This window comes from Eleutherodactylus coqui, chromosome 10 (assembly GCF_035609145.1).
Source record: "Eleutherodactylus coqui strain aEleCoq1 chromosome 10, aEleCoq1.hap1, whole genome shotgun sequence".
NCBI classification, from domain to species: Eukaryota; Metazoa; Chordata; class Amphibia; order Anura; family Eleutherodactylidae; genus Eleutherodactylus; species Eleutherodactylus coqui.
This window is the reverse complement of record NC_089846.1, coordinates 75,011,819-75,028,267: the sequence shown is the minus strand read 5'-3', so window position 1 is coordinate 75,028,267 and position 16,449 is coordinate 75,011,819. Positions and strand designations below refer to the sequence as shown.

At 47.1% G+C, this 16,449-nt stretch overlaps 1 protein-coding gene across 8 annotated transcripts in view; it reads left to right on the top strand.

Annotated features, from left to right (window-relative positions):
• The window catches only part of LOC136580603 (collagen alpha-2(XI) chain-like), a 159,297-nt gene that overhangs the window by 35,837 nt on the left and 107,011 nt on the right, over positions 1–16,449 (top strand). For all 8 annotated transcript variants that reach the window (XM_066581279.1, XM_066581284.1, XM_066581280.1 and 5 more), the window contains exons 2-4: positions 10,204–10,371; positions 10,442–10,652; positions 10,787–10,949. In XM_066581279.1, coding sequence (XP_066437376.1) covers positions 10,204–10,371; positions 10,442–10,652; positions 10,787–10,949 — 542 coding nt within the window. The remainder of the gene's footprint in view (positions 1–10,203; positions 10,372–10,441; positions 10,653–10,786; positions 10,950–16,449) is intronic.

The following is a 16,449-nucleotide window of genomic DNA, read 5'->3' as shown; positions in this document are numbered from 1 at the left end:
CTGTGCCCAGCACATCCTACAATAATATTGCTGCTCTCCTTGTTCCAAATGAAAACCAAATGCCAGCAGAGACTTCATTCCCCAAGTTTCCCGTCTCTCATACCGAGCAGACAGGCTCCCGCCCTCCGCTGAGCACACAATGTCCCGCTGACATGCAAATCCCCTGCATCCCGCAGCAGGTGTCATGAGGAGGAGGAGGCCAGAAGTGAGTGCACCCATCTAGACAGTTCAGAAATAGTCAGCGACTACAGAGACCTGGACAACTCTGCATGATGAGAAAACCACAGGGAGAACTAAGCATTTCCCATTGAAGTCGATGAGCTGTCTGAGTCTGAGTCTTGTACGGATGCGCCGGATCCTCCCAAGCTGGCGACCCTTCTTGTAGTGTTTGATGCTCAGACTAATAGATAAGTGTTCAAACCAGGGCACCCCATTAATTACTCCACAGGATAGGGGATCCTTTAATTAAATCAAAATTGCCCATTATTTTTTATGACTTTGAAAAACAGATGCTAGTTGCAGATAATCTGATTTGCATGTGAGTGCGATCCGTGTTTAACGCATGTTACTATGAGGGCCACATGAAGAAAGAGAGCTGAAGAGCAGTGAGTAACTTGTGTGAAAACTGGATGTGAAACAAATGCAAATCACGCATGAAAATCATAAAAACGCATAACAGATGCATGGAAAATAGCCAAAATCGCCCTCGCCTGTGTGAACACAGCCTTGAAGACATTTTCTACCACTGTAGAGCAGGCTAAGATATGGAAGGGTCCTTCACTGGTAGGTTGTTAGGTTCCCCAATCAGCTCTAATTCAACAAGTCTTCAGTTCTCCTGCAACGCCTCTAGAGGAAAAATGGGGAGTTGCAGTGTCCATTGACATGAATGACCTATTCACAGAATGAACAGATATTGTAGGTTCCCCCCCATTCAGCTAATGGATGAGGGTCCTGAACAGCCCCCTATTATTCCAGAATATATCTGTATGAATCTGTTTCCTAAACAAAACGACCTCTTAACTGACAGTATTGTAAAATTACATTTTATGGTTTGTTCTGTTGACCTCCCCATGTTTAATAAGGTGCATATTACTGCAGGCCATATAATACATGTACAGCACTAAGAATACTGATATCATCTGCGTATAGTATGACTTGTACTGCGCACCATCATTCTCTGCTTGACGCACAATATACCCTCCATATTGATGCTAAATGAAGCCTTTGCCTTCAGTAATCACTATGGGGTCTGTGGGGGGACCAGTAATGTCCCTTGACCTCAAGCAGTCGGCCAGTGTCCATGGTTTATTTGCCTGCAGTGGGCCTGGAGGAGGCCAGTGATGTGGGTGTCACATCTCAAGCAACAACTGAAAGCTTCTTGGGGCTTTGATTGAGGCTTTTTTTTAATTTGTCCTGATTTCTGGACATAGTAAAAGTCTGTCTCTTTGGTGATGCCATCCGGTGTCTACAGCATGCCTCCCAACCGGCCTCATTTCAAAGGGTCAGTCTAATTTTTGGGTGCTGAATAATCCTCAAGAAAGAGTGGAAGCATGTATGGGGCATAAGATAAAAGGTCTCTTTATTCCTCCATAATAAAATGCGTGACGTTTGGACCTCAGTAGATCCTTTGTGGATCTTGACAAAGACCGTTAAGGTTGAAACGTCGCACATTTTATTATGGAAGGATAAAGAGACTTTTTACCTTTTGCACCATACATACTTCCACTCTTTCTTGAGGATTATTGGACACTTGCATTGGAGCTAGTGGTTCTGACCTTCGAGTGGCATCTGGCATAAAGATATATGGCCTCAGCAAAGGTTTGCTTTGAATACAAGGGTGCTGCTTACTACATTTGTCTGAAATGATTTCTGGGTGCTCACATAAGCAGCACTGGCCAATCAAAGGAGTATATATATATATGTATATATATATATATATGTACACATATATATATGTCTAAGACTAATGATGCATACTAATGCACAGTGTGCATCAAGTAGTCAGACGGATTGCACCCATCTTTGTTTGTTCTGGACCAAAGGGTTACTTTTGCTCGTGGCTTCTGTAGGTCACATCATAGCTCAGTGCAGTGCAGAGCTCACCTCCCACCCCGTCTCCTGCTCCAAATATGAGCATAAGAGAGCAGGAGACAGGAAGGAGGAGCTGGGGAAAGAATAGATGCACATATGCTGCAGGAAATGCCCCTCTTTTCATTCCTTGAAAGCTGTGAGGTATGTATACAGTATATACTGTACCTCTCCACCTGGGTGCACCACTCCGATATAATGTACATAATAGTATTATGGGCTTTATATATGAGAACATAGACTTCTGCTCTATTAAATCAGGTTTGTCATATTGGCATTTGCCTGGAGGTTCAATTTTTTGGACTCGGTTCTGTAACGCTGATTTCTATTGTATCCTTATTCCCATTTAGATGCCTAGTGCAGGGCTTGAGCAGATGTAGCCTGACACAGGGATACAACCAGGAAAGTGGTAACCCACGTGCCATTCACCGCTAGGCTGCCATGATGGATGACATGCCATTCCAACAGAGCTCTACTAGTGACATTTACAGAATTCCTATGTATTAAGTTCTGCTGACATTTTCCTAAACCGACATTCATCACCTGTTACTAGACAATGGGGCGTGGATTTTCATTTGCACCAAGAGCCGCAGCATTGATGGCAGCAAGGAGATGTAGGCATTTGTAGAAGATGAAAGAAAGTGAGGCAGAATAAAGCAGTAAGGGAGATGTCTTCTGTATATACAGTATTGATCTGCTCTCTTCCATCAGCTTTCCTCATCCCTCTCTTCCTCTCCTCCTCTCCTTCTGTCTCTTAGTCCCACTTGGATTGAGATATGTGGAGGGTAATGAGTTTTTCCTCCCTGGCTTCTGGTTGGAAGTCCTGCAGACTGAGAAAGAGTCATATTACTGGGAGTCTGCCATTCACATCAGCTCCTTTCATTAGTCACCCCTCCTGCTCCTTCTCTCCATCTATGTCTGCGTCTTCATCACCCTCCATCCTCCAAAACTCTATTCAAACTTTCCTCAACGCTCATTACTCTGTTTATACCTCAACCAGCAGCCATAAACCTGGAAACAGATCTGTCTCATCCGAGTGTACAGTATACAGGTGAAACAACAGTCTCAACGGAGTGTACAATATACAGGTAACACATCAGTCTCATCCCAGTGTACTGTATTCAGGTGACACATCAGTCTCATCCAAGTGTACAGTATTCAGGTGACCCAACAATCTCATCCGAGTTTACAGTATGCAGCTGACCCAACAGTCTTATCCGAGTGTACAGTATTCAGGCGACACATCAGTCTCATCCGAGTGTACAGTATACAGGGGACACAACAGTCTCATCCGGGTGTACAGTATTCAGGTGACACTACAGTCTCATCCGAGTGTACAGTATTCAGGTGCCACAACAATCTTATCCGAGTGTACGGTATACAGGCGACACATCAGTCTCATCTGAGTGTACAGTATACAGGCTACACATTAGACTCATCAGGTGATTCATCAGTCTCAGAGTAAAAGTAACCCGTGGTTGCAGGTAGAGAGAGAGAAAGTGAGTACCTCGAGTAATGGAATCTACAGATAACTTGGACTGTGAATTGTACAATTGCCCCGTGAGCTCCTCCGAGATGGCATACTTGTGAACTGTGATTTCTACAACTGTTCAGCAACTCTTCTACAATAGTCAGTAACTTTATGCAAACGTTTAAGTAAATAGACAAGATCGACCGTTCCCAGTTTGGTTCCAAAATATATTCTTCTGGTGTTGGACTACTTTATTTATTTGCAAGATCAAGCCCTGGAGGAGGAACAGTGGCGTCACGAGTGACAACTATCCCTGTGATCTTCCCCAGCAGTAACTTAGTCGGGTCCCGAGCTACCCTTGTTGGGAGGAGATAGTAGAGCCCCGTGACAAGGCCTTTCTCTACCCCACTGTCTTGGCTGTGGGCCAGCTCCTCGGATGCTGCACAAGCGGGACACAACTATCTAGCTGGAGTTGTATACCCTCCAGTATATCTGAGGAAGGGGATCTATGCCTTGCAACACGTGACAATCACTAGCATATATGAATAAGATGAAGTCAGACTTTTTACACTTTGACTGGCCTCACTCTTTATTTATGCAAGCCTTTGGATTTTGCGATTGTCTCCAGATCAGTCTGTACTCTCTGAGAGCAGAATACAGTCCTTGCAGGCCTACAATGCAGTTGCTCCATCTCACATACGACAGTCTTGGATTACAGTAAGCTTTTTAAAATGTCTTGGGATCAATTTTTAAACTTTCAGCTTTACTCTCATTGCCCACCAAGGAGATATCTTAATTAACCGAATGTAAAATTCTCTTGCCTGCCTTCCAGTGTATATGTAGGGCCGCAGCAGACAATGTAGTGTACAACTGCTTCACTAGTGATATGCTGCGTTATTTATATCTGGGATTGCTCGCTGAGTTCTACAATCGCTCTCTTGATGTTTGGGCATTACATCTACCATCTACCTAGAGGACCTCCAGGCTGGAAGTAACTTTTAACCAGGTGATTTCTGTTTGCTCTTCTGGCTGTCGGAGCCCAGCATGTGCAGCGTCCCAAAGGGTAACTTAGGACACGGGGCATACGCTGAGGAGCTGGGAGGGTAAAGCTGTCACTTGTCACTGTGACACTTACCAGACTGCTCCCCAGAGGGACACACGCAGGCTTGGCCAGAGCATCGCTGGGCCTCTTCCGGACACTCCTAGGGGAGGGATGGCCAATATACATGTGGTAGAACTTTGGGTTGTCACATGATGCCACCGTTGCATTATTCATTGGAATGAACCTTGGTGATAATAAAGAGTCCACACATGTTTTATTGTTTAAGTACCTTAGTCCCTGGGAATGGTGAGGGCCTGGCAAAACTTTACTGGAAAACTTGGACACTTCACAATTTAAGAATACCCCGCTGCAGGCAAGACAAAAGAAGGGAGGCCAGAGAGGAACTCAGGATGATACCGCTCTACGGTCTCCGTTATCTGCATGGTAATACTCCTGGAAAGGGTAGGAGACAAACTCTCCTCAGATACTGACGGATAAAGTACCTCTGCATGGTGATCTTGACTCGCTTTAGTACTCACACTCTCTAACTCTCTCCTTACTCTCTACTGGCTCCTGGCATTGGGGTCTTGAAGATACCTTTCTTCCTCTTCACCACATGAGGGTTGATGTTACCCTCATGTGACTGGCTCTACACTCCTCTCCTAACCGTGGAAGATTCTGGACCGCACCTTGCTCTCCAACACTCATAGATTCTAACGTACCACGTGACAGGACATATATTAATACATTTGCACACATATCCCAGTCTCATGCAGACATTAACCCTACATCTGCTGCAGCTGTGTAATACACATAACAAGAGACAAGACAATTTTCACAGTGCATCCACACAAAGGACATGACATGTATGACAATTATGGAGGGGCCAGAAATAGGTGTTGTGGGCCACTACACATGGACAGGTTTTTTTCCAAAGCTGATTCGCAGGTGGGATAGTCCAATACTGTTGTGTGCTGTTCCTCATTTCACCTCATCGTGAATCTCAGCTTGCTATACATCTCACCAGTGTGTTTGGTGTGTTGATGTTATTGCACTGATGACCGTTTTGAGTGGTATTTTTGATTTGTTGTAAGCCCTCTTAATGGTCCTTTTGCTGCAACCTCTAACCAGGAATCCTGAGGACCGGCCCAGTCGGGATTGCCTTACTAGTCTGTGGTGGATGAGAAAATGTAGCGTGAAGAAATGAATGAGCAGCCATTTCCTTTCTACAAACGCGGCTTGTAAAAGGCCAATCCAGCACGTTTGATGATAAAATCTGAAAAAGACAGAATGTATGTACCAGCAGCACTTCATTGTAAACCACCTATTGGTGTGAGGGAATCCTCGTTGCAAAGCTCAAAGAAAGGAACCCGACTCCTGGGTTCCAAAGTCCATACAATCAAAATAGATCCAATGAGAGCAGCAACAAGTGGCTAAAAGACGATGTATCACACTCGATGCTTCTTTATTAAAACCACATAGTAAAAGGTGGACGAGCCACGTATCGACCCTGTCACAGGGTCTTTGTCAAGCTTGTCATTCGGACATTAGGAATGTTTGCATTCAAAAATTGCAAGTGTTGTGGTGGTCCGCGCCAGATTATGGGAATGTCGCCAATAAAATGAGCCCCAAAAATAGTTAATTGTAACTCCATGATCTGACAGGATGAAGTCGCTCCCGCGGCCCCAGGAGCAGATCAGCCTCTGTGAGTAGAGGGTAAACTACAGTCTCTTCTGGGTGTACAGTGTGCTGGCGGTAGATCCGTCTCCTCTGGTTGTGAACAGCTGGGATGGCTAAGATGTTCTGCGCTGTTTCATAGACTTTCCATAGACGTGAATGGGAATTACAGAGGTAGGGTTGCCCAAAAGCCACCTCCGCCGCAGTGTAAGGACTGTATTCCCATCTCAGACACGTTCAGCTTTGATTTTAATATCCCATTAACATTCAGTACAGGCAGCAGCTGTGTAATGACCGCTTGGGTCCTGGCAATCACCTGCAGCACCGGAACTATTAATCAGCTACCAAAACTATTAGCATGAAAGAACTCTGGCCATCATTATATACTACTGTCACCATTATATGTTACTGTACTATAATATACTGCCTACACTGTCCTGTAGGCAACTCAACAAGTTCATTACTAAGAATAGCCCTATATCTGAAGTCGGCTTAAATAATTTGTTCATTTGTATAATAGCACATTATTTTATCAGAACTGTATATGTTTAAAGTTGTCATGGTGGTCTGGGCAGGATGGAGAAGAAGAGAAAGGAAATGTTCAAAATTATCAGTTGTGAGCCACTGTGTTTATAGAGGAGCTGTCACCTTTCCTAACATGTCTGTGATAGTAAATACGTGTATGACCCCTGAGACAGATTGCTAGAAAAATGGTGTAGAAATGTGGCAAAATTGTGAAAACCCAGCTTTAGATGAAATCTTGTGGCCTGCAGCTGAAATCAATCATTAGGCTGCCTTCACACAGGCTGTAAATGCTGCACAATATCCGCTTGCTGAATCACTGCAGAGATTGTGCAGCAGGTTTTTTTCGCAGCTCTGATGTGTGCGACGGTAGTTTTAGTGTTACAAAGTCTGTGTATCCCAGGCCTAATTGACAAATGGGTGTTACCATTTCCCCCGGTTAATAAGAGGTATCATGCATAGTGTGATACGGTCTCCCCTGATTGGACGCTGTCAGACTGTAGAGACATCTCCTATTAACAAGGGAAATTGTAACACCCAGTTGTCAATTTCTTCCTACAGTTTCAAGAGGAATAAAAGAGGAATTACACAGTGCAGAAAAGATGCTCCAATACTGCTCTTTCATGGGGAACACAAGGCTTTTTCAAACCTCTGATAGGATCTGACAGATCCTCTGGTTGTTGCTATATGTATTCTGCCTGTGACTGTGTTGTCTAATAGTCTGCAGCATGGTGATACTCTGCAGAGCGCCTGGTATCTGACCGCTGTATGGTCTATGCACGTTCCTGCCATTGGTTATTATGTCGTGTGAGGAGCCTGGAGGTCTCTTTGGGACCCCCATGGGGTACAGTCATCACTGGGAGACCTAAGAGGTCAACTTGTAGAGGGAAAAGATTGTCCTGCCTTTCAGCTGGCAACTTTCTTCCCCCTTGGCGATGGCTGTCACCGGCCCCCGCGGTCGTATATACAACAGATAAAACATTCTACACTCAGGAAATAATCACAGCAGAAAGATGGGAAATGTGTCTCATCTGGTTTTATAAATTAATAATAGCGTTGTGGTCCTGTAAGTGTTGTGGCATACTGGGACTTGTTGTAGAGTAAGCTCTTCTTATGCTGTAGTATTTATACACGTGCGCTGCAGTATGTTACCCTCCATGTATTACGGTACTACAACTCCCAGTGGGAAGTTGCCCGAGTGCCGAGTACATATGACAGCGGGAGCAGCAGGACTTCCTCCCCCCATGAAACTAGTATAGAACATCAGTACATGTGATTGGCATGAGTCATACGTGTGATAAGATGTGTACAGCATGCAGACCCTAAGAGAGCATCACAGTAACTAAAGAGAAGCTGTGCACAAGGAGACAAGAACTGAAGTTTTTCGCCGGCGCCCCTGAGCCTTCAGTGAAGCCCCTGCCTGACGGCCGGTTCCCATGCTAATATTCATGTGTCCATTGTAGTCAGGTTTGGAGGTGAGCTGCGGTCAGCGTGGGCTCGCCGGCCAGTGTGTGACTATGCCGCCCTGTAAACAGCGAGCCGCCATCATCCTATCATCGCCAGCAGGGCATACATCAGTAGTTTGTCGTACAGTCGTACTTCTGTGGGGTCGGACTAGAATGACGTGGGTGCCCGTGACCTTGTCTGTGGTTCACCGGTTGTCCTTGGACTACTTTTGGTAGGTACTAGCCACTACATACCAGGAACACCCCACAAGACCGTCCGCTCTAGAGGTGCTCTGACCAGTCGTCCAGACATCACAGTTTGGCCCTTGTCAGTCAGATCCGCACGCTTCACCATTTTTCCTGCTTCCAATATCAACTTTAAGACCTGAGCACTGACTCGCAGATTCATAGATCGCACTGCGGACAGGCGCCATTTTCACCAGATAACCAATGTGATTCACGTCACCTGTGGATGTGATGGGATAGCTGACCAGTAGAGGGAGCTCGCGGCGCTCTTCATATACGTGGACTTCCACGGTACGGGGAGATTTGTATTCGGGCTGAATGGATATAACAGACGCTGCTGGCATCTTCACTGTCAAATATTTACGTTCGCCAATTTCCATTCCCTCAGCCAAACGGCTTCCAGACACCTGCGAGGCACCGCAGACCGAGCCACAGCCGACCGAGGCACCATTACTTCTCCGTGTCTGTACCAGATGAGGATGCACCAAATCTAATACTTAAAGGGGTTTTAGAAAAGCTCAGAATGGGTAGGGGGAGGCTAGAGGATAATAAAAGAAGCAATACTTACCCACTAAATCCCCGGCTGCTCCAGCGCTGCCTCTCCAGTCCTCCGCATTGGGTTGTGTTCACATGGCTGCAGCGGAGAAGTGTCTGTGTAACCACGTGACCCACGGCCATGTAAGCACATCCCAATGCGGAGGACTGGAGCAGCAGCGCTGGAGCAGCTGGGTATTTAAGTAATGCTTCTGGTATTATTTTCTTACATTTTTCCCCTTAGTTGAGTTTTCCAACAACATGGACATACACAGACAGCTGTTTCTGGAGTTTTGAGAGGCCTACTAGGTGCTCTTCATACGCAGAGATGATAACCTACCGCACCCTGATGTGGGGTGAAACCCTATAACAGCTGTCTGTGTATGGTTGGCTTTGGCTCATAATTCCCAATCCTTGTTTCCCAATCCAGTAGGGGGCGCTGTAGAGGCATTATTCCATCTACCATTTGCATTTACTATAAAATTACTCTGGAAACTTGTGTAGATTACGGCAATAACCTATTCCAGCCATCGCTGATGTAGGTTTTTCACCTGATGAGACAAATATATGAAGAGGCTTCAACCTCATAATGCGTTGTTCATGGCCAGCGGTGACTGTACTTAGGTGTTTCCAACGCCATCTAAAAAAAGTAATCCGTGCACAAATGTATTAGGTGGCACCAGCACAAGACTTATCTCATCTGGCGGCTGTAGGAGGTTTTTGGCATTATTGATGCTAGTTTCCAGCATATTTTATAGTAACAATGATGGGCTGCGCGAGGCCGAGCGCCAAAACTGCAACTTTAGGACGCCAGAATTCTGGTGTCCAAGTGATTATGATTAAGCCCTATTCTGCCTGCATGTGCCCTAACCTGGCTTAATAGGATCCAACAATAGTCAGAGGCCGCGGTATTCATCCCACAGATAGAAGATGTTATGGAAGATGATTCCGATATCGTATGGGGCATTCACCTGGTTTTCAGGCCATTTAGGCACGTTTGTGGTAACCATTGTAGATTTTTTTTACATTCTTCCATGCGATTATGAGGGATATTTATCGGAAATCCCTGCTCCATCATAGTCCTGTTAATGACCCCAGTGTCTGTCATTGTATAACTCCTATTGTTACCCCATCACAGTCCCTTATATATTAACGTCTCCTCTATCCTCTTCCCATAGCCGATCCCGTGGATGTATTAAAGGGCCTTCAATTTCAAACCCAACCTGAGGGTGTAAAGCGGATCCCTGGTTTCTGCCCAGCCCGACGTTCAAGCACTGGTGGAGATGTGGCCTACAAGATATCCAAGCGAGCTCAAATCAGTGCCCCCACGCGGCAGCTCTTCCCAGGTAGGTGTACAGTCATACGTACGCGGGCTGAAGCTGTTGTCTGCAGAGCTAACACCTTGTGCCTCTACAGGTAAATTCCCAGAGGACTTCTCAGTCATGGCACTGGTTCGAGCTAAGAGCGGCCTGCAAGCATTCCTCCTGTCTATCTACAATGAGCAAGGAGTCCAGCAGCTCGGGGTCGAGTTGGGACGTTCTCCCGTCTTTCTCTATGAAGATCAGCATGGAAAACCAGCTCCTGAAGACTATCCAATATTCAGCGGGGTCAATCTGGCTGATGGAAAGTCAGTAAATATATCTTTGGTACTTTCACTCAAAATTACATCTTCTGCTCCCCCATATATTCAGCCTGTCTCTCAGCGTCTTTCACCCTTCCTCGTGTTGCCCTCTTGCTCACTCACCCCATCTCTTTATCCAGATGGCACCGTATCGCCCTGAGTGTACAGAAGAAATCCGTCACTTTAATATTGGACTGCAAAAAGAAGATAACGAAGCCATTGCCGCGAGGGAACAAGCCAGTTGTGGACACCAAGGGGATCACCGTGTTTGGAACCCGAATTCTGGATGAGGAATCATTTGAGGTGAGAGGAATGTTGAGTTCTCAAAGTCAGGTCTTAGTAATTGTTCTGCTTTAATTCCCTCCATCATACACTAATCAGCGAAGGCATTGCAACCACCTACCTAATATTGTGTAGGTCGCCTCATGTTGGCAGCACAGCCCTGACCCGTTGGGGCCTGGAGTCTACAAGACCGGTGAGGAGTCCTGTGGAGTCTCCACAACCTCTGAGTCCTGTAAGTTGTTCCGTGGGGCCTCCATGGCTTGGACTGGTTTTTCCAGCACAACCTACAGATCGGATTTAGATCTGGGAAATCCGGACACCAAGTCATCCTCTTGGTCTCTTGTTTCTCATCTGTTGCTGTACATTATCCTGTGGAGGGCGCTGCCGTGAAAGAGTTACTTGCCCGTACAATGTTAGATAGGTGGTACATGTCACATCCACATGATGCCAGAAGTCAAGTACCCAGCAGAACATTGCAGATCACACTGCCCTGCAGGCTTGTCTTCTTCCCATAGTGCATCCTGGTGCTACATCTTCTCCAGGTAAGTGACACACATGCCCAACCCTCCACATGGTGTAAAACACGATTCATCAAATCAGGCCGCCTTCTTCTATACTCCATGATGTTCCTATTGTAGACACTTTCTGCAGTGGATAAGGGTCAGCATAGGCGCTCTGACAGGTCTGCTATCAGACCAGACGGTGGCCTTCCTTAGCCTTGGGCACCCATGACCCTACCTCACAGTAAATAGCTTCATACAGATAATACCATATGCTATATAAATATGTTGTAGTGTTCCCCTAAGAGCCAGATATAAAATTATTTAATGTCCTCCAAACTGCTGCTGCATGTAAAATTAAATCCGTTCAAATGCACCATTTAAAATTACCTGCAATTGCCCCACATAAAATGATGCCAAAGTGCTTCATATAACTAATGCCTCCTCTCTCTCACAGACTGCTCCCCCCTTGGCTGCTCCTTTTCTCACACAGACTGTTCCCCATGGCCCCTCCTTTCACAGACTGCTCCATAAGGCTCCTTCTCTCACACAAAAGTATATAGCAACGCAGCACTCAATGAGGAATTCACCAACCTGAATGGGACCTCAGTATGAGGTAGACGGTGCACCAGCCCAGCGAGGTCCGGATCGAGACCAAGATAATAAGCCAATATATAAGTAAAGCCAGGCAGCATTTGATGTATTTCAATTAGTATATCGCTTTTTATTCCTGCATAGTACAAAGACTGGCGACATTTCGGCTTCAACTGAAGGCTTCAGTTGAAGCCTAAATGTCGCCAGTCTTTGTACTATGGAGGAATAAAAAAGCGATATACTTATTGAAATACATCAGGTGCTGCCTGGCTTTACTTATATATTTCCTTCTCTCACACAGACTGCTTCTCATGGCTCCTCCTCTCACAGACTGCTCCCCGTGGCTCCTCCTCTCATAGACTGCTCCCCATGGCTCCTCCTCTCACACAGACTGCTCCCCATGGCCTCTCCTCTCACAGATTGCTCCCCAAGGCTCCCCCTCTCACACAGACTGCTCCCCATGGCTCCTATTCTCCCGCAGACTGCTCCCCGTGGCTCCTCCCCCACACAGACTGCTCCTTCTGGCTCCTCCTCTCACACAGACTGCTCCTCAAGGCTCCTCCTCTTACACAGACTGCTTTCCATGGCTCATCCTCTCACAGACTGCTCCCCGTGGCTCCTCTTCTCATAGACTGCTCCCCATGGCTCCTCCTCTCACACAGACTGCTCCCCATGGCCTCCCCTCTCACAGACTGCTCCCCAAGGCTCCTCCTCTCACACAGACTGCTCCCCATTGCTCTTATTCTCCCACAGACTGCTCCCCGTGGCTCCTCCCCCACACAGACTGCTCCTTTTGGCTCCTCCTCTCACACAGACTGCTTCTCATGGCTCCTCCTCTCACACAGACTGCTCCCCGTGGCCCCTACTCTCACAGACTGCTCCCCATGGCTCCTCCTTTTCTCAGACAGACTTCTCCCTCTCAGTCTCCTGGTTACCTTCCTCATTGCAGCTTTTCTGTATGTCAAGACTTGACCTACGTTAGAACTAAGCTCCTCCTTTTCTCGTCCAATCACGTGACCTGGACTCCATCTTCTAATATACCACATAGACTGCTAGTACCCTATGAATCTACACAGTGAGTGGAGGGGCAGGGAAGGTCCCATTGTTCCCACATCATTTCCCACTAGCACTCCCACCCACTGCTGGAAACCCACCGCATCAGGTTTAATTTTTAGTGTGCGATGGCCCCCGACATGTGCTGCCCAATGTACCGGCTGTCTTGTGCCTACGAAGAAATAGAGCGTTGTTTGTCAGTAGTATTAATGTTATGGCTGTGTATATATTACATATTCAGATTTCATTGGATTTTCTTTTTTCTGAGAACCGTTGAAGTAAAATATATAAGCTGGTGTGGATAGGATATGGCATCACTTTTTTGACTTTTGAATCAAATCCCTGTGAATGAAGGGGTCACAGCGCTGACTTATTGCTTTGGCCCCTTAACATTTTTTCCTGCACAGCAGTGCTCTTGGTTACCAGCTGTGCAGAGGTCGGCAGTAGGGGCCAATGTACAGAGGGCGGCAGTAGGGGCCAATGTGTAGAAGACCGCAGTAGGGATGGATGTGCAGAGGACGGCAGTAGGGGCCAATGTGCAGAGGACGGCAGTAGGAGCCAGTGTGCAGAGGGTGGCAGTAGGGACCAATTTGTAGAAGACGGCAGTAGGGGCCAATGTGCAGAGGACGGCAGTAGGGGCCAATGTGCAGAGGACGGCAGTAGGGGTTAATGAGCAGAGGGCAGCAGTAAGGGCCAATGTTTTACCATAAAGAATAGCTGTAGTTGCACTGTGATGGGGTTTTTGCATTGAATTTTGCAGCCTTTGCCTTAAAGGGATCACTGTGATGGAAGGAAAGCTTCTGTGCAGTTTTCTGTAGCCGCTTGCCCCCCTGCCGGGTTTTGAACTTGTAGGTTGTCTTCAGTGATTCTGTGCCTGCGCGGCCGCCGACAGTATCGCATCACATCTCCGCCCTGGCTGGGTCTACGAGGTCAGGTTCCTTAGAAGCTCAGCCAGATGACCCCCAGAGTCTCTACCGTACGGCGTTGTGTCCAGACCTGGCGCCTCTCACTGACTTCTCTGCTGATGTCTTTGAGGCAGCCAACGTCCTTTCCAACTGGCGCCAATCAGCTGTAAATGGGGAAAAATTATCAGACGCCGAGATCTGTTATGTAGAAAGCCTGAAAAGCACTCGATACCCTGGAAGACATCCGTCAGTTGTCGCACCCACTTTTAGCGTTTAGACATATATGATATTAATGAGGAGAATTTGTACATTGTGGTCCCCAGGCTGTGGAGTGTCAGCAGCTCACAGGACCTCTAGGGGGCGCTACTGGACTGCTGTAAACCTCTCATTTCATATGGAGGTATGTGGGGTTTATTCCACAGAATCCTACAGAGGAAGCAATGCAGCATTTTTCATTTCATGCTGTCTTTCCCCTACAAACATGTGCCGCCACACAGAGCCCTAATGTTCCCCAGGACACAACCACCGGGTGGGAGGCCTTGGAGAAACCACATGATGCTCAGTCAGGTCTATTGAAAAGGGAGTTCCTGGTTTTATGTGAAAAGAAAAAGTTTATTCTATAATGAAAAGTTCTGCAAGTTTATATTAGCAATTTTGATCACAAGGCCGGACTCACACGAGCGTGGTTTCACCACGTATTACATGTGCGCAGCACGCAGGGAACGGAGACAATGAGAGAACATTGATTTTCATTGATCGATTCATGTCTGCGAATATTCATTACTTATTATACCCGCGCAAAAAAAAAAACGCAGCATGTTCTATTTTGCCATATATTACATGTCATGAAGTGCATTGTTCTCTACGGGCGTGTAATCAATGCTCTGTATATTAACATTGCATATGGGCGGCGTTTATGTGCGCCGTTGTAAAGCGACAGAGCGGGAAATGTAAACAAAAAAAGAAACCAGGCTGATGGCGCATAACACCGCGCATGACGGACTGACAGCGTGCCTTAGGTACTGACAGTGTGCGTGAGGTACTGACAGTGTACGGGAAGTACTGACAGCGTGAGTGAGATACTGACAGTGTTCCTGAGATACTGACAGCGTGTGGGAAATACTGAAAGTGTGCAGGAGATACTGACAGCATGCCTGAGGTACTGACAGTGTGCCTGAGGTACTGACATCGTGCGTGAGATACTGACAGCGTGAGTGAGATACTGACAGCGTGCGTGAGATACTGACAGTGTGCGTGAGATACTGACAACGCGCGTGAGGCACTGACAGCGTGCATGAGGCACTGACAGCGTGCATAAGGTACTGACAGTGTGCGTGAGGTACTGACAGCGTGGGTGAGATACTGACAGCGTGTGGGAGATACTGACAGCGTGCCTGAGATGCTGAAAGTGTGTGGGAAATACTGAAAGTGTGCAGGAGATACTGACAGCGTGCAGGAGATACTGACAGCGTGCCTGAGGTACTGACAGCGTGTCTGAGGTACTGGCAGCGTTTCTGAGGTACTGGCAGCGTGTCTGAGGTACTAACAGTGTGCCTGAGATACTGACAGCGTGCGTGAGTTACCGATAGTGTGTGGGAGATACTGACAACGTGTGTGAGGTACTGATAGCATGTGTGAGGTACTAATAGCGTGTGGGAGATACAGATAGGGTGCTGAAGATACTGATAGGGTGCTGAAAATACTGACAGCTTGCGTGAGATACTAATAGCGTGCGTGAGATACTGACAGCATGCGGGAGATACTGACAGCGTGCAGGGGTTACTGACAGCATGCGTGGGATACTGACAGCGTGCGTGGGATACTGACGGCGTGCGTGAGATATTGACATCGTACGTGAGATATTGATATCGTGCGTGAGATATTGACAGGGTGCGTGAGATACTGATAGCATGCGGGAGATACTGACAGTGTGCGTAAGATACTGACAACGTGTGGGAGATACTGACAGTGTGTGCTAGATACTGACAGCGTGTGGGAGATACTGACAGCGTGTGGGAGATACTGACAGCGTGTGGTAGATACTGACAGCGTGTGGGAGATACTGTCAGCATGCGGGAGATACTGACAGCGTGCGGGAGGTACTGACAGCATGCCTGAGATACTGACAGCGTGTGGAAATACAGTGTGCGTAAGATACTGACAGCGTGTGGGAGATACTGACAGCGTGTGGGAGATACTGACAGCGTGTGGGAGATACTGACAGCGTGTGGGAGATACTGTCAGCATGCGGGAGATACTGACAGTGTGCGGGAGATACTGACAGCATGCCTGAGGTACTGACAGTGTGCCTAAGGTACTGACAGCGTGAGTGAGATACTGACAGCGTGTGGGAGATACTGACAGCGTGTGGGAGATGCTGACAGCGTGTGGGAGATGCTGACAGCGTGTGGGAAATACTGAAAGTGTGCGGAAGATGCTGACAGCGTGCGGGAGATACTGACAGCGTGC